The sequence below is a fragment of the Mycteria americana genome, chromosome 3 (assembly GCF_035582795.1).
Source record: "Mycteria americana isolate JAX WOST 10 ecotype Jacksonville Zoo and Gardens chromosome 3, USCA_MyAme_1.0, whole genome shotgun sequence".
NCBI lineage: Eukaryota > Metazoa > Chordata > Aves > Ciconiiformes > Ciconiidae > Mycteria > Mycteria americana.
The window spans coordinates 95,581,133-95,606,686 of NC_134367.1; the positions used below are offsets into that span (position 1 = coordinate 95,581,133).

Sequence of the window (25,554 nt, forward strand, 5' to 3'; positions counted from 1 at the left end):
AGAATATAATCAAAGCTGACCTTTCTTTCCTTTCCATTCCACTTAGTACTTTTAATTCTACATGGTTAATAACAATGTTTGGCTCACTAGGTAAAATCTTAATTGCAGCATATTCTACGGTGTCTGTGTACCACCTGTCAATCTTAAAGGTCTATCTGATCTACTGACTAGTCCTTCATAGGGTTTAAAACTTGTGATTTCATTACTTAGTGATGAATAACTTGGTTTATTTTGTGGGTTGTTTTTTTTTTTTAAAGGAATATTGGTGATTACTTTCAGCCTGTTGAGAGCTAGGTGTGACAGTAATAAGACATGAAGAGAGAAGCTGCGGTAGAGAATTTCTTTTAAAAGGTGCTCATTTAATAAAAGCGCGAGAGCATCTCAGACAGCTTTGGAGATATTAATCTTAAGTTGAGATTTGCTGCATTTCCATAACATACAAAGTAAAAATGAATTTAAGTATTATATGTGGGTGTATGTGTAAGAAAGAAAGATAAGATGGCTAAGAAATTTGAGCAGAATCCAATAATTAAAGTTAGAAAGTGAATGGAGACTATTAATGCTTCCATGCTGTGAATCCACTGTAGGTCCTGTGCTTTGAGTCATGTCTTCCTAGACTCCACATACACTCAGTAAGAGGGAGAGGAAGAAGACAGCAAGAAAGGAAAAAGGCAAGGGATGTGTAATGCTGTATTCTCTGGGTGCTGTGGAAGGGTGTAAGAGGGGTGTGTGTATGCACACGTGTGTGTGGCTGGTGTGATGTTTGAGCAGAACTTCTGCATACAATGGCTAATTTACCTATTTTAAACTTAAATGTTTCGGTGAGCTTTGTCCTCAAAATCTATGCTGCTAAAGCAAAAAGATACCCGAGGTGGAAGAGGGACTGTTGTCTGTAGTATATCAGCATGCTACTCTACTAGCTGTGAGAAACAGACTTATTTTTTGGGCAACGCAGTCAGGCATGAAAGCTTTTACCAATCTCTGGAAGCAGATGTGATCTACAGCCCTGATACTGCAGCACTTCCATCTACAGATTTTGACTTGTTTACTCAATCCATTCCTTCTTCTAATTGGAAAAGTAGAAAGAAACGTAAGCTAGCATCTGCAGCTGCAAAGCTGAAAGTAAAAATGATGTGAAAGGAGAAAATTATATAAAAGCACAAATACTTTGAGATGTTCAAGATGTTGATAGTGTCACCAGTACCTCCAGCTGCGTAGTAGTCTTCTGTAACAACTTAAACCATTCTCGTAAGAAATGGAAGTGGTGGCCAAAATAACTCCAGCAATGATGTATAACAAATAGGTAAGGAAGCTGATGGTGACAAGTACAAACCAACAGTTTAAAAAGTGCTAATGAAGGTTAAAGTATCTGAAAAGTCTGTGGCAGCTGGGGCTAAAGGACAACTGGCTTTTTGTCAGATACCAACTCAAGTCTTAACAGCAGTAGGGTGGAGGAGTCCGGCCTCTCCTCCACAGGGCTCTGGCACAGAGTCTTAGCACGGTACCATATGGTAGCAATACTATGAAAAATTCAATTTGTGTTTGCTTTCAGTAGTACCTATTAGCTGTTTAATCTGATACTCATCCAACAGTGTTGTGAAAAGGCTGAAAAATGATCTAATGTCACAAATGCTAACCAACCTGTTATCTAGGGAAAATTGAATTTGGTGTATTTTAATTATATCAGTCCCATTTTATTAATTAAAACCATTGTGACATACTTCATGTTTTGCAAGGTAATTCCTTTTAAGGAAACTTATTTGCATGGTTAATTCAACTCTGACCAGAAATAAGTGTGGAATTCAATACTGAGGGTAATCAACCACAGTAGCAGCTTGCCTAAGGGTACAGTGGATTCTCTGTCACTTGGAGTCTTCAAGTCAAGGTAAGATGTGTGTCTGAGTGGTATTTTCTGGTTAAGCTAGCATGTGAGAGATGGATGCGGAGGTTAGCGTGGGGCTCTAGGAGGTGCTGTGCAGGAAATTGGTGAGATTATCATCATGGGTCCTTCTGGCTTCAAGGTCCCCATGGTTGCCATCTACCATTCCTAGTGGCAAAAGGTGAAAAATCATGAGTTGTCTAGTAACAGGTGTAGTTGAAGAGACCTTAAAGGGCTATTTCTCCAATAGCTGAAGTCCTCAAGTCTTTGCTGCTTTGTGAGTAATAAACACTTGAATCCTAGCTTAACATTTTTATACAGGTAGTGGGCTTCATTTTAGGCTCCTCTTAAAACTAAGGTGGTGGATGATTAAGATTATTCTTATGCCTCACTGTGAGCTGTGCTGCTTTTCTCTGCTTCCCAGCAGCTCTTACCCTGTTAAACATTTTGCCTGTTTAATTTTACCCTGGAGAGTTCACCTGTCTGGCTCACAGTGTGATGGCACGAGTGCTTATGGTGGCATAAGGAGAAGGGGGGAGCGAGGTGTGGGGGAGGAAATCACAACCTTTCTCTGGGGACAGAGAAACCACTTCTTTCAACGGCAGTGCTGGTTTATGCTGCTTTAAATGCTGATAGTTATGCTGTAAGATGACTCTATGCTCCAGCAATACATCTTAAGGATGAACTGAGATGTAAAACATAAAAATCCTTTGCAGAGCAAGTTAGTTCAGAGAGCAAACTTTTCTCAGAAAAGACATGTCAAAGCCACTGCTATTTAAGTTCCCAAGGTTTTTCTCTAGCCTCTTCTCTGTGAATCTATTCTGTTCCTACAAGTGCTGCTTGATTTGAGGTTAATGTCAGATGGGAAATATGTGGCTGTGAAACTACTAACATGGAACTAATGGAATGATTTTAATTCCTTTAAGTGACCTATCCATTTTCAGCTTTATTACTGCACGGTCACTGCTTCCCTCAGTGCTTTGAAAATTGGAGCTGAGGGAGGGGAAGCTTTGTGCATAACTTAAAATACTCATTTTGACAAAGGTTAGAGACTTGACTGGAGGGGCAGCTTTTTCTTCTGTGTTTCCACTTGTCCAGGCCGGACAGCTTTCTTGAGAAGCTCTCTGCATGTTTTTCTTCATTTGGCTTATGCAGTTGTTTCACCCTGCTCTTGGGCTTTATCCTCTCTCTTGCTTTCTGAAAACCAGCGTGCTTGCTGCCTGAACAGCAGTCTTCCTCTGTTGCTTACTTTTCCCCTTTCTTTCGAAGGTCTCCCCAAAGAAGGGTGGGAAGAAATGTAAGTCCACTCAGCTTTAACATCAACACAATCGCAGTTCACTTCTGTAGCTTAAGCCATAAACCTCTTCAGCTCCATATAACTATGAGAGTGTGGAAAGGCAAGAAGGTCTGAGGGGGAGGCAGGCTGATTTCCGTGGGGAGTTATGACTGTCTTTGAAACTGGCTGTTGCCACAGCAGACCTGCAGGGCTGAAGGCTGTGGTATCTGCCAGAAGTAAAGAAATAAGATCTGGTCCCGGGGCTGGTAAGGATTCCGAATGAAGAAAATCCACCCATTTCCCACGTTTTGGGAAAATGATGTGAGACTCCAACTGACAAAGATCAAAGCCTGCTAGAAGTGGCCTGAAGATGGGGTAGGGATAAACTTCTGAAAAACTAGAGGTTACATCTTGCATCTGAGTTCCTCTCTTGTGCTACTGTTGGGAGGCAGAAGCATGGTAGCATGTGTACTTTCTGCATGCAGGGTAACTTCTGCAAGGTACTTCATGCCTTGCAGAAGTAATGCATAGACCCTTTGCTACTGATTCAACTTGTGCAGTCAGTGCCAGGATCTCTGGGCAGAAGAGGGACTAAGTATTAGTATCTGAATATTATGTATGCAAGGCTAATGCAACAGAGGTATGAATGTAGAGGAATAGGGAGAACAGTGAGCTGGTGTATGCGTGATACTGAAATGGGTGGCAGACTGCTTACTCATTTTATTTCTTACCCGATCAAAATACTCGGAGAGGGAATTGGGAAAATTGCTGGTTTGTTTGAGAGACTCGTGGTGTAGAATATCTGATAAACTGGCCCAATATTGACTACTGAAAGAAATGTTTGAGGATTGGTTTTTATTTAAAATTCTTAGACTACAAAATCCTCTAAGCTCAAGGAAAGGATGTACTGAAGCAAGATTAAGCATACAGAAGGATTTTTAATTTTATTAACTTGTATCATCTATACTTGCAGCTATCATGGTACTAACTTCAGAGAACCAATGTTATTGTCATCTCCTTGGGGAGTCTATTTGTGTCTTGGTCACCTGTTCGCTTGCTGTATCACTTGGCATCTCTCATAATATTTTCATTCTGCTGTGCTTCCAAAGTGAAGAAACTACGGTCGTCTTTTTGAAAGAGGTATTGTGGTAGACTAATTCAGATTTGAGGAAAAGCCTGCTCTGATTCCTGTGGTAATAGTGTGGCTCATAAGTTGCTTTGCAGTCCGAGAGTAAGGAAACTCTGTGATTCAACTTGACTTGCCTGTATTTCTGTAGCCTGCTTCCCTGGTTGAGAGAGATGGTAGGAAAACTGAGAAGTAAACCTATTCTGGATAAAGTCGACAGGTGCTTTTACTTGTGTAAAGGGAGAGGAGGGGAGGGTGTTACTGATCCTTCCAAATCATTTGAGTCAAAGGTGGTAACATAACATTGTTATGATTAAATACTGAACAGCTACGAATTGTTTGGAATTCCTTGATTTCAGAGTCTTCAGCCTGCTTAGTCCTATGGAAAGCTTTAAAAGCATCAGTCCTGTATTAAAGATACTGGAAAAAAAAAAAGGAGAAAAATCTAATATCAATTAAAGAAATAATGAAAGCTTCTGATTGTAATGGCTTTCATTCCTGTGTCCTGCAACTAGATGAACTCTGTCTGATCATAATTTTAAATGTTGTAGAAGATGGTGATGACCGTCCTCAGAGAATGAAAAAAGCAGAAAATTTAGGTTTCAGGTTCGAGCTGTTTTATTTTTGCCTTCAAGGAAGCTGAATCAGCCTCTGCCAATAAAAGCAAATGTAAAACTGTGCAGAAGTGAAAGCAAACCTTGTAGCACACTCATATCTGCTGTTGACTCTTGCTGGTAACATAACTTCTGGAGAAAGATGACTGTACAGCCTTAGCTACCAAGACCTCACAAATATAGCAGGCTGTTGTCAAGTTAAGATGATGCTTTAAATTGCCTCTCTGCTTAGAGGCTTTCAGGAGCATAGCCAAAAAAAAAAAAGCAGCCCTGTGTAGGGAAGCTAAACTCTAAGTTCTGTTTTAAAAGAAGGTAGAAGGAAAAGGACATGGGAGGTGGGACGATGGCAGGAATACAAGTTCCATGTTTGGGTGGTCTTTGGAAGTGGTAACATCTGGCTCCCTTTGCTTGGAAACACAGCTCTGAGGATGCTGCTGCAATAGAGTGTGGTGCCAGATTTCTTTCTTCTAGCTTGTGCCCCCTCTTGATTTTGATGTCCAGGGACTGCAAGATCTTTCCCTCAAACTTTGGATAAAATAACATGATCATCCAATGTGAGCTTAACTTCATGCATGTTGATTTGTCCTTGTTTGTCTTTTTGCCTTCTGTGTTTCATGTGATCAGAGTGCAGTCCCTGGGTAGCATCTCAGTACGCCTTTTTCATTTGTTTTATTACTTGTTTTTTGTTCATTTTAATGCTTCTCCATGTTGGGCTGAGTTAAGACTCTAGCCTTTATGCGACATTGCTCCTGTCTTGTTTTTGACAAATCAAGACCTTGGAATATAACACTTGGCATCTGTGTGGGTTGAATGCTAAAAAAGTATAAGATCATATGCAGGCTGTAAAATACCACACTGCATCCAACCAAATAGATGTGAACTCTACTGTATATGCTGCAATACTGCAAAGATACTGTTGTAGGGGTTCTGTCCTAGATGGGATAAACCCATGTCATTGTTATGCAAAGGTGTTCCTCTGCATTGTCTTTTATTTAATATTTGGAAGGAAAACAGATGACGTCTGGAAAATGAGCTTCACTGGCAGAACTTCTGTTGTATGCTTTGTTCTCAAATGTGTCATAACTGTCGATGAAAACACTAGCAATTTGCAAAGGCGCTACATATAACTGCCTTGGCAGGGGGATGGGTAGGCGGGAAAGAGCAATGGCAGATAATGGGACAGTGGACCTTGAGCCACTGTGACAATGAGCTGCTGAGGGAGTTCATTCGCATTTGTTAAAACCAAAATAAACTACTGCTCTCAACTAGGACTGCAAAAGCCATACAGATTTGATTGCATTCTTCTCTAGTAATCTCTGTGCAATAGTAGATGCAGAATGCATGAAATTATATACTGGAGTTTTTGGTTTTGCGTGTGGTGGTGTTTTTTAAATAGCTGTGTGGTGATTGTTTTTCTATCAAATCCTTTTTTTTTTTTAACGGGAGAACTAAGTTTGTTTAAAAATAAAAAAAAAAACCTGTAAATGGAAATGCATTCAGTGAGAGAGAAGTCTGTGAAGGTTAATATGTCTGATTTAGGTGGGGTTTTTTTCTTGTTATTGAGCTTATTGGAGGGATTGCAGTGATGGGTTGACAAACTGGTGACCATGTGTATGTTGCTATAGGATTTGTGATCCTGGGAGAAATAGCTAACTCTCTACACCTTGCCTTCTAACCCAGCACCATGGCTCTTTAAGAAGACTGACTGTTAAATAGTCATTTGAAAAGCTGGGGGGCGCTTAACTTCTTGGGACACTTTGGTGTGAAAGGTGAAAAGATTTAGAGTTTTTCTTGCCTAGTGAAAATACAGGTAATTTACAATGAAGTGATGTTCTCTCAGTCCCTGGGGTTGTGATGAAGATTACTTTGGGGTTGGTTGTTTTTTTTTTTTTTTTTTTTTTTGTGCTTGGAAACTCAAATGTTGTAATTCCCTGGCTCTGTGGGACTGCAGGCTCTGTTTGTCTCTGCTCAACCAGCTCTGGGACTGGACCATTGCTGGCTGTTACAGAGAAACCAGTCGGTTATAAGCTTAAGAAACAGATCCTTTTAAATGCACTTGGTTCGGTATGTCATAAAGAACCAGCTTAACTAATTGCATTTTAAACCACAGCAAGAGAAGCCAGAAGTCCAGCTTTGACGGATGTTCTTTGCTTTGTTTTGCTTCAGCAGCTCAGACCTTCAGGATGAATCAGTTGCCCAAATGTAGGCATCTAGTGCTGCCACAGTATTCAAGACCCTGTACGGGGCTAGCAGATATGATGTAAGGTGCAGGGGAAACCTGCACTTCTCTGCAGCTGTGGCAGAAGACAAAGCAAGGCACTTGTGCATGTTGAGAGGAACAGTAGGTGCCTGTGATCGGGCGTCTGAATTCTTAAATCTCCTCTACTTCTTCAGCCCTATATGTCCCTCGCTGTCCCTGTGCTCTGTTGTGATAGTACATGATAGCGTTGTCCCTCGGGTCTGTATTGGGACTGGTAATGTTAAATATCTTTATTAATGACAAGACAGTGGGATTGAGTGCACCCTCGGCAAGTTTGCAGGTGACACCAAGCCGAGTGGTGTAGTTGATTTGCTTGAGGGAAGGGATGCCATCAAGAGGGACCTTGACAGGCTTGAGAAGTTGGCCCACGTGAACCTCATGAAGTTCAAGGCCAAGTGCAAGGTCCTGCACCTGAATCAGGGCAATCATCAGTATCAGTACAGACTGGGTGATGAATGGATTGAGAGCAGCCCTGCAGAGAAGGACTTGGGGATACTGGTGGATGAAAAATCGGACACGAGCTGGGAATGTGCACTCACAGCCCAGAAAGCCAACCATATTCTGGGCTGCATAAAAAGAAGGGTGGCCAGTAGGTCAAGGGAGGTGATTCTGCCCCTCTGCTCTGCTCTCCTGAGACTCCACATCGAGTACTGCATCCAGCTCTGGGGCCCCCAGTACAAGAAAGATGTGGACCTGTTAGAGTGGGTCCAGAGGAGGGCTGTGAAAATGATCCTCCTATGAAGAAAGGCTGAGAGCACTTGAGTAGTTCAGCTTGGAGGAGAGAAGGCTTTGGGGAGACCTAATTTTGGCCTTTCAATACTTAAAGGGGGCTTATAAGAAAGATGGAGAGAGACTTTTTACCAGGGCTTGTAGTGTGATGAGACAAGGGGTAATGGTTTTAAACTAAAAGAGGGTAGAATTATATTAGATATAAGGAAGAAATTATTTAGTATGAGGGTGGTGAGCCACTGGGACAGGTTGCCCAGAGAAGTTGTGGGTGCTCCATCCCTGGAAGCATTCAAGGTCAGGTTGGATGGGGCTCTGAGCAACCTGATCTAGTCAAAGATGTCCCTGCTCGTGGTGGGGGGATTAGAACTAGATGATCTTTAAAGGTCCCTTCCAACCCAAACCATTCTATGATTCTATGTTGTAACAGCATTTTAAATGAAATGTCGAGTTCCTCTTCCAGTAGCATAGGCTACATTTTGTTTCTAAATCTGTGAGGCTAGATCTGAAGCACGCTCTTCTCTTCAGCTTTGTAGCTTGCCCTGCTCCCACAACACTGCTCAACTTTTGCCTTTGTTCCTTCCATAGTGTTTCTAGCACTACACCTTTTGTATCTGTCTAAACGTGCAATTTAAACTCTTTATTCTGCAGTTTTGCTTGCTCTGTTGTATAACTGCATCAATAAAAGTCCTTGTCTAAAGAGCACTTCACAAAGCACGTGTCTAGATTTGCAAAGCAAAGTAAAATCTCCTTGTACAGGAGTCCTGTGATCATTGAATTCTCATGAGTGCTGGCACACTGTCTCCCACTGAAATTGTGGGATTGCTTTCTGCTCTCCAAGAGTTTGGGAGTTATAGCTGGTTTTGAATTTTTCTTTTTTTTTTCTTCTGTCTTTCTGCATAGTTGCTCAGTAGTTTCTTCAGTCATGTTTAGGACTAGCTCATGTAATACATCCTTGACAGCAACATTTACCAGAACATATGAAAGACACTGTAATGCAAATAACATTTTCTGGTAACAATGGCTGTCAATCTAAATATGTGTCTGCTTCAACTGTAAGCATATGGATTCATGGGTCCTACAGTGACCAAAGAGGAAACCTCTTTCCAGGCTGGGAAAGCTCTTCATGGGGCAGAAAAACTCTGCAAGTAACTGTTCTCGTCCCAGGTCTGTCCATCACTGAAGACAGAAACCATAGAATAACCCCTGGAACATAGGCTTGTAACACATTTTCAGTCGATCCTACCTGACCTACAGGAGTTTTGTTTTATTTATTTATTTATGTCTCTAGAAGATGGTGCTTAATTTTGTAGCATATTGAAATATCGGGCTGTACTTTATTCCCTTGATTTGGAGACTATCTACTATGCAAGTTGATTTAGGTGTTAAAGTTTGCTTTGACATCTATGCCTCTGAATGCCAAATACTTTGCCTTGATCCAGAAAATGCTAGGGGCCAAGAGAGATTATTCTCATTGAAATGCACCTTGTCAAAACAAAAATTTCAGGGATGGGAAGAGAAAACTGGTCAGTTTCAAAGCACGAATGAAGGATCCCAGGACAGACCTGGGATGTTTGGTTCCAGAGTGGAAACCCTTGTGGTCAGGGCTGAATTATCCCACCTGTTCAGACAGCTTACGTATTTGGAACGATTTGTGGAATGACAAGTCAGCTGAACTGGGAGCTGCCTGTGCCTAGTCAACAGAAGTACTGAGAGCAGGAATATGCCTCAAGTCAGTTTTGTTCTTGGTCTTTAAAATTCCTTATTTGAGAGTCTGGGCAGAAGCATTCTGCATTTGGAAATCTGCATTTCCAAACCTTCTTTAGGAGATGCATATGCTTATCCTTTTTTTCTTAATCTAGCAAGAACAGGTTTTAAGAATGAGGGGAGGTGGGGTGGTGATTAGTGCCCTGTGCTATTATAGGCTGCTGTGGGATTGAGCAGAGCCAACCCTTCTGAAGCTGTGCAGGTGTGCAAAAGAGGAAGAAAAAGGTGTGAAGGCAGGCAGGCCAGGGTGAGGGACCATCTGGTGCAGGGGTTATTTTCAGCTGAGAGAGAGGAATCCTGAGATTCAGCCTCTGATTTAAAACAAACAAAAGAACAACCACCACCAACAACGACAAAAACTCAAACAAAACAAAAAAAAAATCCACACAGGTATTTTTATACATATTTTTGTCTTTGACAGGAGTGGTGTTTGTTCTTTCAGGATGCTCTTTGGATGGGCTGAAATACTGTTTTGAAGCTGCTTGGGCAGAAGATGAAATGGAATTAGGGGGATCTTGTGTGTTTTGGGAAGTTATTGAAAGCCCAGTGTTACTGTTCAGGGCCAGAGGTGTGCTGTCAGTCTGGGCTGAGCAGCTCTGAAGAGACGGGCAGAGGAGGAGCGTCTCTTCTGTGCATTGATCGGACGGAAGTGCCTGATGAGAGCTTGCTCTTGCGGCTTTGAGTTCAAAAGCTTGATGTCATGAAACTTGAAGTCTTAAAACAGTGACAGAATAGGGGGGTCTCCATGGTTAGACAGGTGGTGAAACACTGTTTTCAAGATTTGCCTTTATCGAAGTCCTGGGACTTCTTGTTTTTCTTGAAGTTCTTGTTGTAAGTGCTGAGCTGCTGCAGCCTAAGAGAAGACAGCTGGCAGATGCAGTCAGGGAGTTTCTCGCTGAATCCAGCAGCCCCTTCTGTGGGAGCTCAATATTTGCTGCTTTTCACTAGCAGGGAGGATGCTGAAAGGTTTCTTTTTCCAGTGCTCTTGAGCTACTGAAGTCATCGGTTCGTTAGTAACTAAGGAACAGAAGCGTTTACAGGAAAAGCTCCTAGAAGCTGGCAATAGCCTTTTCTCTGAAAGAAAAGCTGTTTTGGTCCCTTGTTTGTTTTTTCTGAGGGGTGAGGTTTGTCCAAAGTGACCCAACTGCTGATGAAGTATCTTGTAAAATATGACTTGAGAAGCATAATTAATGTTATATCATCTGATCAGTCAAGCAGCCCTACAGAAGGGACCGAGAATAATGACTTTACCTCAAAGGGTCACTTAGTCCTGCATAATGTCAGATGACTACATTAAACTTGAAACTGGGCAACATAATATTGGAAGAGAACGTGATAAATACGGAAATCTGGGGGATGTCAGATGTCCTAAAGTGTGATCTCATTAAGGTATTGCTCAGGTATCTTTAATGATACTTCTTTTGTACTATCTATAGTAGACAGCATGTCACTTTTGATGTACCTCCTTCTTTGACGTACCTTCAGGTACTTGAAGGAGAGCAACTGGACTGTCAGAGATGTTGCCTATAATGGATTCAGATTAGCTCATTACACAGAAGTTGAACTAAGTTATAAAATCAGGTTAAATCTCCTCTCTTTGGGAGAGTGAGGGGAGGATTTTGGACAATAAAGCCTGCTCCCATGCTAATGCATTTCCAGAATCCATTTTGGCTTTCAAGAAGCATTGTACTTGAAGGACTGATCCTCAACAGGATTGCTTTGTTATGGGGCAAACAGTGGGTCAAAGGACTCTATTAATATGAAGTTCAGTGTTGGGTGTTTTGGTTTAGTGTTGTGTTTTGGTTTTTTTTTTCCCCTGCAACTGTTAAAGAAACATAACTGTTCTTACAAACTGGTGGTTGGAGCATCAACATTCGCAGGACTGTTTTGACAAATTTGTAGTAACTGTTGAGAAATTTGATCTTGACTGATGGGCTTAGGGAGGTAGTAATAGCATCCTGCCATTCATACTGCTTTCATGTTTACTTCAGATTAGAAGTGGAGAAAAGTGATGGCAAATCGCAGGGGGAGATAAGTTTGTTCTGTGAACAGCTAGCCTTGTTGCAGAGTTGTACTGTGCTATGGCCTCTGTTTTTAAACTTCTGCTCCCAGAGGTACTGTTGTTGCAAGCCAAAGTGTCTTGTTAGGTGCAAAAGTGCTTTTAGGAAGGTGACTGTATTTAAGCCACCCCACACAAATTAATTCATTTAAGTTTGAAACCTGGAAATCATTCTTTCTTGGGCAGGAGGAATCTCATACCAATAAATGCAAGGTGATATTGGGTCACAGCAAAGCTTTCTGGGGTAGCAGTGTTGTGCTCTGCCCCATTTGGGCTGTGAACTGAGGACAAAACTGTCTGAAATGCAAACCTATGTCCATGCTATGAATTGAATAAACCTGTTAGATGACCAGCTTAGTTTCCGCTCTGTGTTGGCTTTTATTGATGCAGACCTATAGCTTATGCTGACGTAACAGATGATTTAAGATCCATATTATACAGGAAAGAATGTCAAGTCGGAATGAGCATAAAGCTAGTAATATGCAATCTTCGCCTATCTTGGACTTAGTTGCTGTGCTGATCCTGAACAGAATAGCCTTGAAATAATGTGTTGCATTGGACTTTTCAAAAAGGGCAGTAAAGTTTAAAAGTAACTCACTGGTGCTTCTGAGATAAAAGGCAGTAAATGTAATCTGAACCCTCCTCTCATGAGGTAGATATGTCATTGTTACTATTCGAGGGAGGAATACCAAGGCCATACCAAAGCGTGGTTCAATGCCAGGTTGCCTGGCTTTTGCTTTTGAAGACTAAGATTAGCATTTTGGAGGTCCCAGTGGTTGTAACATTACATTGTGAGCCTTTAGCAGCAAGTTGAAGTCTTGCTTATTATCCTGAAATGTTAAAAGCATGAAAAAGCTGTAACGTAAGTGTTCCCATTTAAAAAAAGACAACCAAAGACATAAGAAATACAAATGTAAGGAGGAATTTCTCATTCTGTTGCATGCAAGACCTTTTACACGGTGATGGGAGATGAGGGAAGAAGATAACCCCAGGAGTCACCAGCTGCTTCTGAAGCTCTGCGAATTCTCCCTCCCACTCTGAATGGTGCCGTTTCGTGGTGCATTTTGTCGGGTCTGAGCCCCCTGCAGGTTTATGCTCTGTGTACTCAGATTTTGCTGGATTAGAATAGTGCTTCTGTAGCATTGATCACATTGGATCTGTGGGGATGCAGTTTTTGTTGCAGCTGGGATAGTTCCAAAGATGTTGAAAAGTGATTAAAATGCTTCCTTTTACAGTAGGGTCTTTGAAGACAAATGATGGCTACAGAAAGAGGCTTTCCTATAAAGCTGTTAAGGATTTGTAAGGAATTCTGTCTTCAGACTGTTGAATGAGCTAATTTATCACTAGAGATTAATTACACTTAATTATATAACTACACTGAAAGGCTCCCAGTCTCTGTGCTCTTGCCTGTCTTAATTTTTCTGCATCTGTTTTATGCTCCTTAGGCTGCACCATTACTCACCTCCTTAATGTCCTTCGTCTATTCTTGCCTTCCGACTCCTTCACCTTAACCAGTCAGAAGAGGATGTTTCCATCGTCTTCTCCTCCACTATCCTCCTGTGATACATTTTCACCACAGCAAAACTACTACTGTTTTTCCTCCCATGGTTGAGTATAACGGGGTGGGGGGGGAACCCCAAACCCACAACTAAAATGCAAGGGCCAGTGCTTTTAGCAACAAAAATATAGTCCTGAGTTTGATAAAGCTATTTGGACTTCTGCAATTTGCCCTAAATTTTGGGTACTGACCCAGGAACCTTGTCCTCGTATATGGGCGTTTAGTGCATTGATGTTGCAGAAGGAAGTAAATCACTCTTCAGAAAAATATAGTCTCTCTTATTTGAATTACTACTCGCATTGTAAATGTGTGGCACTGTATAACTTGTGATTCTTATTCATGTGAGCCAAAATCTCTGGGAAATGGGGATTAGCATATATTAAAATAAAATTTAAGTCAATTTGGCTGATAACAAAGCGTGGTATTTAGCTGAACTAGAGTAAACTGTTGCGTAGGGAGAACAAATTGTGTAGTCTTGGGATTTATATTTGATTGTCTTATTGCAACAGAACAAATTATGTAGTCTTGGGATTTATATTTGATTGTCTTATTGCAGTGGACTATAGATAATGGAAAACTGTCAGCCAAATCAGTCATCTCCACAAAAAGGCATGTCTAATTATTTTACTCTTGTAGTTTGCTAATCTCCTTGTTCGAGTTGTCCTCTCACATTATGAGAAACCAATATAAGGAGAATGTTTCTACTTTTTCATTAAATGGAGGGATAGAGGCTTGCTTTTTCCTAAGCTGTAATTAAAGCTGGTTATTCATGCATTCATGAAGGCAATAGATGAAAGCTTGATTTAGAAGAAAATACTTTTAAGGTTTGCTGACTCCAAAAGAGCTAATTTTCTTAGTGCAAGCAGTTTTAGGATATTTTCAGGATATTTGAAAAGGTAGAGTTTTGTTTCTAAATGAAACTCCGTATGCATCTGCATCTTGTAATGATTTTAAAAGCTGAATTTGGGTTAACTTGATGTGGTCACCTACATGCATGATCAATAGTTACTTTTTGGGAAGATGTGTGACACTTAGTAGCTTCTGAAAGTATTCTGAATCATAATTTAAGAGTTCATCCTGAAAATGTTCCTTCTAATTCATTTATTAAAGTGTTAAGCTGGTGATGAGAGGGTGGTGAAACAGTCCTGTATAACTTCAGTAACCACCCTTGTAAAATGAAGACCTTTTAAACAGTGCATAACCTGAAAGTTACTTTTTAAAGACTGCGTGAGAGAAACTTGGGTTTGAAAGTTGTTCCTTCTACCCGTACTCTGGTCATGCATCCTTATTCAGCCTACATGTTTCTGTAGATGGCGTTTTCATTTTAGAGTTACTAGTTATGTGTTTCTCTACACAGACCTGTAGACCTAACTTAGCTGGTGATGTTTTCTTTCTCCTTCATGTATGTTGAGCATAGATCATGTCCTGGTTTTGGCTGGGATAGAGTTAATTTTCTTCCTAGTAGCTGGTATAGTGCTGTGTTTTGGATTTTAGTATGAGAATAATATTGATAACACACTGATGTTTTGGTTGTTGCTAAGTGGTGTTTACACTGGTCAAGGACTTTTCAGCTTCCCTTGCTCTGCCACGTGCCCAAGAAACTGGGAGGGGGCACAGCCAGGATAGTTGATCCAAGCTGGCCAAAGGGCTATTCCATACCATATGATGTCATGCCCAGTATATAAACGGGGGGGAGTTGGCCAAGGGGCAGCGATCGCTGCTTGGGGACGGGCTGGGCATTGGTTGGTGGGTGGTGAGCGGTTGTATCACTGTTTGTGGTTTTTTTTCCCTGGGTTTTGTTCCTCTCTCACTCTCTTGTTGTTTTCCTTCTCATTACAATTTATTATTGTTTTTACTATTTTGTTCCAATTATTAAACTGTTCTTATCTCAACCCACGAGTTTTCTTACTTTTGCTCTTCTGATTCTCTCCCCCATCCCACCGGGGGGGAGGGTGAGCCAGCAGCTGTGTGGGGCTTAGTTGCTGACTGGGGCTAAACCACAACTACTATGCTACAGGTTTATGTGTTTCCATAGGCACATGGGGTTAAAATTCAGTAGGATGCATTAATTTTACACTAGGGACTTTAGCACAGACAGACTTTGGCAGCATTTATTGGCATAGACAAGTTGATTTATATTGGGCATGCAAGGGTCAGAGTTTCAAAGATCCACAGGCTTGTGCTTGTTTTGACTTCAGGGGGAGCTGGCTAAATTCTTCTAAAATTATGGCCATGAGGCCCTAGCTCCAGTTAAGTTGCATGTAAATATAGGCAGTTACTTGTGTTGTGTTTCAAGAATATCTACTAACTGTTGTACTTCTCATCACATGTACAAGAGCATCTTTGTAATTAAATGTAGTGGCTTAATCCAGGCAGAAGCATGATGCATATGGTGTTTTGTTTTTTTCCAAGCACTTTTTTTTTTTAAATCAGAACGATATGAGAGAGGAGGACTTGAGAGGTCTGTAGTCCAAAAATGCTAGTTCTACTTCCGTTCTTTTATACCAAGGTGATTGCACTGATGTCTAAATTTTAGTCACGTTGGTTGTAGTGGACAGCATTCAGTTTTGGCTTTCCTGAAATGGGGTATAGGTTTAAAATTACTTCTTCCTTTTAAAACTATCCTTCCCATGTCCTGGTTTCCTTCTAACCATCTGAAAAAGGTTTAGAAGCACAAATGGAAAATAAAAGTTAGCAGTTGAAGCTGTGAGTGTAAAATTACAAGGATTATTTACCCTCATGCTTCACTTAATAAACTGATCGACAGCTGGGATTAAACGAATTTTCCTCCACTCAGTGTTGTACCATTAGGTTCATGCTGTTGATTCTATGTCCGAGACATCCATGCTGGGCCTTTCTCTGGAAAAAGAATGCTGAGTTAGCTGCTTTATTGATGAGTTACAGCCTGCTAATCCTGACATCTGTAATTCAGTTTATATGAATGTGGAGAATAAGGAGAAAGACTGATATCTCCTTACTTTAATGCAATGAGTAAGCTGGGCTTCTGTGAGCCAGGTGGGGCATCTGCTAGGGTTGAGCAAGCAGCCAGCACTAAATTTTGCAGTTTAATAACAGCTAATTTCCTTTGTGCTCAGACAGAGTTTGTACATACTTTTCCCTTGCCCCCTCAGTACTTGGGGTAGCTGACGGTGGAACCTGCAGCCTGTCAAACTGTGCAAAAAGGAGGTCCCTGCTCTTTCTGTGGTTTCAGGAGAAATAGGCTGGATGCAGGGAAAAGCTGTTGTTCATGGAAGAAAAGCTGAGCTGGAAAAGCTTTCATCCATCTTCTGAAGGAATGCTTGGGGAATATCCACTGAATAACTGGGTCTCATTTATGGGATAGCAGAAATACTGCTGTTGGAAAGAAAACTTCTCCTAAAAGGACTTGCTGCTCTCCCTGTCTTTTCATGAGATAATAAATCACACAATTGGGCATGTTTAAGAGAGCAAGGCTAGCTCAGTTTGGGTTTCAGTGAGGACATGGTATAGTTGTTTGTGGGTTTTTTTTCAGTTCCTTGTGGTACAAATAGAAAGGGATTTCTTTGGTTGCAATCAGGCAAATGCATAGCAGCATCTTGTACCCTTTATGATAAGCAGTGCTGTTTTGGCTTGTGGTAGTCATTTTCACACCCACCTACTCAGGCTGCATGGAAAATACATAGTTTAAATCTCTGTAATGTCTGAGACTCACAATTTCTCTTTCAGAGTTCAGATGGGTCCCTCTCTGGGGTTGTGCAGAAGTGGAAGGAGTATCAGCTCCAATGCCTGAAATACTTGTATGAGGCACCCCCCATTGCGGCAGGTAAGCCAGCTTGGTAGGGATAGGATGTATTAATTTTTAAAATGCTTGATAGCAGTAGCAAGGGAGTGATTATGAACTTGAAAATGCTTCTCCAGCTTACTTTCCAGTCCATTTCTTTATCCCATTTGCTTCCGTCTGCTCTCTGTGGGACTCTTTCCTCTGCTGAGGAAGTATTTTATAGAACAGTTTCATTGTAAAGATGTTAGTCTTTAGGTCCAGAGTGTTTTGCAGTGGCAAGTGGTGGCTGTAGCACATCAAAGCAGCACGCTAATGTAATACCCCTGAAGCCTTTTTAGGGATCAGGGTTGAGAGAGCACACAGGTGTTAGGAAATCTGGGGCCATGCTGTTTGCATTGACCTAGCAGTTTGTGGGCCTTAAAGTTGGTATAAATTATTTTGAGCATTGTAAAATGCTGAAATGGCTTTAAAAAAAAAAAAAGTGCCTTAGTGAAAATGAGAATGCAGCTTGTCTTAGCAGCTGAGCTGCTGTAATGTGCTGAGCGCAGCTGCGATGTGCCGGCATCGTGGTGTTTAGAGGGCACTGGTGACTTGTCAATGACCCTCGCAACTGGACACAGTGCAGCCTCTCCTATGCTTCAGTGCTTTTGTGACGCATTGAGAAGGATAAGATGGGTCTAAAGTTTTTAAATACTTCTTCACAGATACAACTGTTAATTTTCCTTAACTACATTATTATGGCAGAACAGGAGCAGTAGCTGATGACAACAATGGCAGGGAAACATTCGTCTCCCTCCGCTCCATTATCCTGTTGAGCGGTTGAGTGCTGCCCTCTAAGAATGACAGTTTAATAAATCTGAAGTTGAAGTATTCTCATGTTGATTAAGCTGTAATGCAAAGTTATGGTTGTGTGGGGGTATTTCGTTGATGGATCTATATATTAGGCTAGACTTTCCAATTGCACGACTGTGAACCATTCTCAGGAATTATTATCTACAGTATTCATAGCAAAAATGGTTTTAAATTAAACTGACACATAAGGGTGTAAAAGAAAAGATGGGAATGGATCAGTATTGATTTACCTTTCTTGTCCCTTGATTTAGTCAAAGACCCTAATCTGTTCTTCAGTTCCCTCCTGAAACAACAGTTTCTTGTTGTGTGGGGATAAACTCTTTTGGACAGATAAATCTTGTTTAACTCCCCATCAAAGCTTAATTGCATAATGCTGTTATGGCTTAAATGCACGTGTCCATGTTTCCTTTTATCTTCTGCTCTTCAAGTCTTTTTCTCCTTGCAGTATTAATGCAAGGCAGTGGCATGACCCTCCCTTTCATCTCTCTGCAGAAGGCAAATTCTGCAACAGAACATTTGACGATTATGCCTGCTGGCCAGATGGACTGCCCGGCACCTACGTGAATGTCAGCTGCCCCTGGTATCTCCCCTGGGCTAACACAGGTAAGAGCCTTTCCTTACGGGCACGGCTTTAAACCAACCCTGTTTTCCTTGCACAGCCTTAGCAAGGATGAAGTTGGCTTAAATGGCTATGAGTGCGGTCAGTTCTCTGCAACATAAAAGTAGGAATGGGGCTCGGTATGATACACTCTTTATTTCCATTTAGCAAGAGAAAATGAAAATGAGAGAAGAGACTGTTCTGAAGGGTTGCATTTAGTTTGGATTTTTGTGCTCTCATCTGTTTTTGCTGCTTGAATGGTGGTGACTATTAATAAAATAGTACTGTGGTGCTTGTTGAAGACTATCTAACAACAATAATAATGGTGTAGTCTGAAAACAGATAGAAGTAGCAAAGCTAGGCGGTAGGTAGTCCTGTAGTAGATGGACAAAAAGGTCTAAAGTGACAGTGTTTTGTGCTGCTTCCTCAGAAACTTACTTCTCAGAATGCTGCAAGATGAAGGCATTGTCAGTGGTTGCAAAGACTTTTTTTCCTCTGAAGGACTGAATGCCACCTTTCGATTTTACACCCTTGTGTACAGGTACAGTTGATGCCACTTGAAGGCAATGTGTATTAGATCGCTTCATCTAGTATTCTGTCTTTGAAACCAGTGACTTGTACAGCTTGTTCTTTGTGAAGACCTTTTTATGTTTTGAAGTCTAAATGAAACAGTTTATTAACTAGCTGCCTTGGTGTGGTGAATTGGCTTTGGTCCCTGTTAAGGGACAGAGGATACTGCTTAATGAGGATGTATAAATCTGACTGCTGGACGTAAAGATGGTTTAAGCGTGGAGTACGTGTTGCAAGTGTTGTTATGAAGGGATTTCAGGAACGAGAAAGAAAGAAAAGGGATGGGATGGTCAGAGGATACTTAGATGCATCGGATAATGTGGGACCTGGGCATGATGCAGATGGTATGGAATAAGGGGTGGTGACTGTACGGGGTCTGGCTGGGGTGGAGGTAACTTTCTTCATAGCAGCCCATATGGTGCTGGTCTTTGTATGTATGGCTAGAAGTGTTGATAATGCACCAGTGGTTTGGCTGTTGCTTAACAGTGCTTGCACAGCTTCCACGCGCTCTCTCCAACCCATGCCCTGCCCAAGGCCAGTAGGCTGGGGGTCTGCAGGAGGCTGGGAGTAATGGTTACGCGTGCTGAGGTCCTGCTTTCCAAGAAGTGGCTGGACATCTGTCTGCTGATGGGAAGCAGTGAATAAATTTCTTATTTTGCTTTGCTTTGCACATGCAGCTTTTGCTTTCCTTATTAAACTGTCATTATCTTGAAGGGGTGGTGGTGTGTGTGGGCAAAATCCTCACACCAAAGTAAAAATGTTATCACAACACCAACAAAGGTGGACAATTTACACACACAATAAAACTCCACCCTTGTTTCTTCACCGCTTCACAACCACAAAAGATTCCTCACAATTATTCCCCTCTCTGGCAATGTTCAGTCCCCATTTTGCCAGTTACCTCTTCCAGTTACTGACTTTATCTTGACCAATGAGCTTTTCCATCTTATTTTCTCCCCCATCCTGTTGAAGAGGGGGAGTGGGAGAGTGGCTGGGTGGGCATTTGGCAGCCGGCCAAGGTCAACTCATCACATCCACCATGGTATCTCCAAGGGCTGCAAGGAAGTCTCTCTGCTCTGGTGCCTTGCAGCACCTCCTCCCCTCCATCTTCTCTGACCTTGGTGCTCACAGGGCTGTTTCTCACACTTTTTTTTTTCTCACCCCTCACTGCCAGGTGGTGTTTGGCCCTTTCTTACCTACATTTCCCCACAAAAGGTGGCACCGTTTTGGCTGAGGGGCTCGGCTGTGCCCTGCGGTAGGTCTGTTGGAATCAGCTGTGTCCAGCATGGGGCAGCTCCAGCCTCTCCTCACAGAGGCCACCCCCCAGTCCCCTGCTGCCAGCACCTGGACACAGACTCCCAGTACACTTGGTAACCTGCTGTGGCATTTAATGGCTCTTACTGCTGAGTGGCAGAGATGCTTAGAAATGTACAAAGTTGGGGGGGGGGGGGGGGGGGGGAGAAATGTCAGGTCAACTATTGCAACCCTTCAACTTTCTGGCTAGCTTTGAGCTTGTCTCGGAGGTAAGTCCCTAAAACAAAATTGCTGAGTCTGGATTGCTATTTTCACTTTATGGTGCATCTTTTATACTAGGGTTTCAAGGGAAGAGATGGGAACCAACGTTATGGTGTACATGGTGGTTAGGGACACCTGTGGTGTGTGTGGGAGAGATCATCTACTCCACTCTTTCTGCGTCTGTGCTCCGGGGTGCTGCGGCCACCTGGTTACCTCCTCTGCCTTGTCTGCTTTCCTAAGTGACCTGCATGCTTTGGCAGTTTTATTCCTGTCTTGTTTGTGCTGAACATCTGTGTTGGGGTGACTCTCCCCGCCACCCCCCCGATGTATTGCTCTGTATTCTACTGGGTGAATATTATGCTACTGTGTCCATATTTCTAACTTCTGCACATCTTTTGTGTTATCTCAGCTGTCTTGGTAGTAACTGCCAATTTGATAACCTCTGAAGTTAAAATGTTGTTTGCTAATCCTCTTCAGATTATTAATAAAGTTATATTTTTAGAATGGGTAAACAAGCTTTTATAAATGTATGAAATTAATATTTACCTTATAATTAGTTGACATAAAATTATTGATGCTGCAGAGTTTTTTCCAGTAAAGCTAATCTTTCTGGATATCTAAAACTCTTCACAGGATTAAACTTCTTTCCTCTAAACCTGTTTACTTGCAGTCTTTAAGACCCTGGACACAGTTATTTGACTTCCAACTGCTCTTGAAACATCACTGCTGGAGAGAGCCAAGGTTTAACACAGTACTGCAGATTAATAAATTATTGGAATGCGCAATATCTTTCATACTTTTGGGAAATAAGTTTTTTTTTAAAAAATGTTAAACAACAGCGTTTGTTTCAGTGAAAAGAATAGCAGCATTTTGTATGACCCCTGCTAGGGAGGATTGCAAAAGTACTTCAGAAAGTCATTAAACCTCTGGACGTGTTCCCTTGTTGTGCATACTGTGCATATACCTCAGTCTGTTTTATCAGCAAGGAGTAAGAATGGGACAAGGAGGCCTTTCATTGTCTAATATAAACCAAGAAGTTTGTATTGGTGCCATGTATGCAATTTAGGAGCCAGAATTACCATGACCTGATACTATTTAGTGACGTCTTGTGGAGTCATGTTCAAAGTGAATGCTAATGGGCTGCCATGATGAAGAGGTAACATCTTTATAATGGAAGATCTAGAGCAATAGGAAATTGGACACCCTGTGATTTACAGTAATCACTAAAGCATGCTTATTACTTGTTCTTGCTTAGCCCCCTACTTGGAACTCAAAATAGATTCTAGCACTGCACTCTATCTCTTCACCTGATGAAAATGGGGAAAATGAAAAGATGAGATCTTGTTTGGGAAGTACCTTCAAAACATGTTCAGTGAAGGTCATCATTAAGTATGAAGTGCTTCAGCCAAGCTTGCTCATTTAAGACTGCTGTTCCTTTGATTAGGAGTCAGGTTTTCAAGTGTGTAAAAAGTTTGCTGGGGACTTCACACCATACCCCCAGAAGTCCCCTGGGGAATAAATTGAAACACTTGAAACTGAATACTGCTTATGATGGGGTACTGAAATGGAGTGAGCATTGAGTGCAAGTCTCTTTTTATGACCTGGCCACTTCCCTAAAAAGTGTAGAAGAGTTGGAATCAGGGACAGGTGAGCCAGGAGGCATACAGAAACACTGATCATTCAAGGATAGTATTAGGAAAGCCAAAGCCCACCCAGAATCTGACAAGTGATGTGAAGGGCAACAAAAAGGGCTTCTAAACAGATACAAGAGAAAATTTGGATCCACTGCTGAATGGGGCAGGAGGATCTTGTGACAAAGGATGGGGAAATGACTGAGGTATTCGCTGCTGCCTTCATCATGGCCTTTACTGGTAAAACTTGCCTTCAGCAATCCCAGGCCCCTGTGATCAGTGGTAAGTCTGGAGCAAAGAAGACTTACCCTTGGTGCAGGAGGATCAGATTATGGAACACTTAAGCGGGACATACAGTGTGTCCAAGGGACTTGGTGGGATGTACTAGAAGTGCTGAATGAGCTGGTTGATGCCATTGTGAGGCCACTCTTGATTATCTTTGAAAAGTCCTGGCAATTGAGGGAGATTCCTGAGGACTGGAAGAAAGTAATTGTCACCACGATCTTCAAGAAGCACAAGGAGGACAATCTGGGGAATGATAGGTGATCGGCCTTCTGTAAGTCCCCAGGAAGATGGTGGAGCAAATAACCCTGGAAACTGTTTCCAAACACATAAAGGACAAGAAGGTGATTGGGAGTAGTCAGCATAGATTTATGAAGGTGAAATCATGCTTGATGACCCTGATAGCCTTCTGTGATGGGATGACTAGCTCGATAGATAAGGGGAGAGCAGTGGATGTTGTTTATCTTGACTTTAGTAAGGCTTTTGACCCCGTCTCCCATAACATCCGCATTGACAAACTGATGAAGCGTGGATTAGACAAACGAACAATGAGATTGAGAACTGGCTGATCTGCTGGGCATATAGGGTTGTGGTCAGCAGTGCAAAGTCCAGTTGGAAGTAAGTCCCTAGTGGTGTACCCCAGGGATTGGTAGTAGGGCCAATACTGTTTAACGTCTTTAATAAAGATCTGGATGATGGGACTGAGTGCACCTCCAGCAAGTTTGCAGACCATACGAAACTGGGAGGAGTGGCTGATATACCATGTGATTGTGCTGCCATTCAGAAGGACCTTGAGAGGCTGAAGAAATGGGTTGACAGGAATCCTGTGAACTTCTGCAGAAGGAAATGCAAAGTCCTGCCCCTGGGAGGAATAGCTGCATGCACCAGTACTGACTGGCTGGAAGGCAACTTTGCAAAAAAGGCCTTGGAGGTCCTGGTGGACACCAAGCTCAGCAGGAGCAGCAATGTGCCCCTGAGGCAAAGAACAGGAACAGCTTCCTGGGCTGTATTAGGAAGAGCATCACTGGCAGCTTGAGGGGATGATCCTTCCCCTCTACTCTGAGGGCTGAGACACATCTGGAGTGCTTTGTCCAGTTCTGGGCTCCTCAGTATGGGACACCTATGGACATACTGCACCAAGTCCAGCAAATGACCATGAAGATTATTAAGGGATGGGATTCTCTCTCATATGAGATGAGGCTGAGACAGCTGGTATTCTTCAGCCTGGAGAAGGGAAGGCTCCACTTGTGTATGGTCACAAATTGAAATACAGGAAAATTCCTTTAAACATAACTATATTACTGTGAGGTTGGTCAAACACCTGGAACAGGTGACCCAGAGAGGATTTGGAGTCTCTATCCTTGAAGATGGTCAAAGGTTGACTGGATGTGGACTTGAGCAACTTGCCTTAGTTCACCCTGCTGTGAGCAGGGTGCTGCAATAGGAAATCTTCAGAGTTCCCTTCCAATCTTGGCTATTTTGTGATTCTCTCTTAATTTTTTTAACATGATAAATCTTGGTAACTAGTTACTGTCAGTTGTTACAAATTTCCATTGGTATCAGCCAGAATAAGAGATGGAGAAAAGAATTTGCATGGGAAGAGTTTGTAAAGCTGGAACATTCCTTGATCAATTACAGGTTTTGCAAACCTTATACTTTAACAGCTCTTATTCTTGCTTGTGTCCCACTCTTCTTGTCCTAGTGGCTGTCAGGCTTGAGCCTGCCCTTCTGCAAATCTCAACGGCAGATGTAGCTCAGCAGGTTGCCTAGCAGAGTGGCAAGCTGAAAATGACACCTGCTGAGCAGGTATGTGCTGTCACTAGTCCGACCCCACAGGATGTTGGCAGGTTCTTGTCTCTACTGGCTGCCGCAGAGGTGCTCACTGAGATGTAACATTCTTCTTGCTTCCTTAATGTGGCAGCCTCAGAATCACTGCCTGCATTGCGGGCGTGGGTTCGGCAGTAATGCTTTCTCCAGGTCTTCAGATTGCTCATTTATCTCGGTGTACAAGAGCAACTGTAGGGAGATGGGAATCTGTGCATTGAAAAACTTGAATATACCTGGTGTTCTCGGCGCTGTATGTCTATTCAGGCTTGTGTGTATATGGAGACTCAAGACCAATCTTTCACAAGACAAATCCATGGAGGTCTTTTGTACTAAGTAATGCACACAGTTGCAAGGTTCTGTCTCACAGCATCACTCACCTTGTGATTGCAACATTTGTTTTCTGCCCTTTTTGAAAGTGCTGCTTGCGAAGGCGGCCTATGAAGTACAGCAGAGACAATCAATCCTGTCCCGCTTGTGTGTCAGATCTCTTTAGAAACGCTGAGCCTGAGACTTTTCCTTGTTGTGTTACCTAGTGTGTGTGTAAGCATCCCTGCCAAACTCGGTATTGGCATGCTGTCTGCAAGGATGGACTCTCTGAAGGCTGGGCATATATCTGTGATAATTGGTTAGAAGAAAGATCACAATGTTAGAGTAAGATTTTATGCTTGAAACCATCTATCCCTGTACTCCTACAGACTTGCTTTGTGACAGGCAAGTAAATTAAAACTGAATTTTTAGAGGAATTTTATAGCTCACACTGAAGTACTGGGCATTGAGTTGTCAGTGCTCTTCTGGGATGTGGCCCAAAGGTTGGTTTATTATATGTTTCTTCAGTGGCACTTCACAGCTACATTTTTTCCATCTAATTGCTAAATAAACTCAGCATTTGCGTAGCTATGCAGCGAAATAGATTGGGAATTTCACCCAACTGAAATGTGTGTAGGGGTTCCTCATTGCTTTGAGTCTTTTTTTCTACCCCCCCCCCCCCCCGCAGATCTGTTTCTTGATTGGTGTGATTGCAGCTGTATTTATTAGTATTTATCTACTTCAAGTATATTGGTCATTATAGCATTGCCCTAACTCAACAAGAGATCGTGAATAAGGATATTATAGGTATCTGGGTACTCAGTATCACACTGAAGCCAAAGGAACCGAGGTTTAGAGTAGTCTCTGCTTCAATGCAGGTTAAACCACTGTCACTGGAAAGAGAGAGAGGCAGTTAATGTGTCGTACAGCACAGTGCAAGGGTTTGGT

General features: G+C 42.1%; 1 protein-coding gene across 1 annotated transcript in view; it reads left to right on the forward strand.

Annotated features, from left to right (window-relative positions):
- Positions 1-25,554, forward strand: part of GLP1R (glucagon like peptide 1 receptor) — an 87,729-nt gene that overhangs the window by 13,801 nt on the left and 48,374 nt on the right. Inside the window, exons 2-3 of the mRNA XM_075497410.1 lie at positions 16,971-17,067; positions 18,370-18,480. Coding sequence (XP_075353525.1) covers positions 16,971-17,067; positions 18,370-18,480 — 208 coding nt within the window. The remainder of the gene's footprint in view (positions 1-16,970; positions 17,068-18,369; positions 18,481-25,554) is intronic.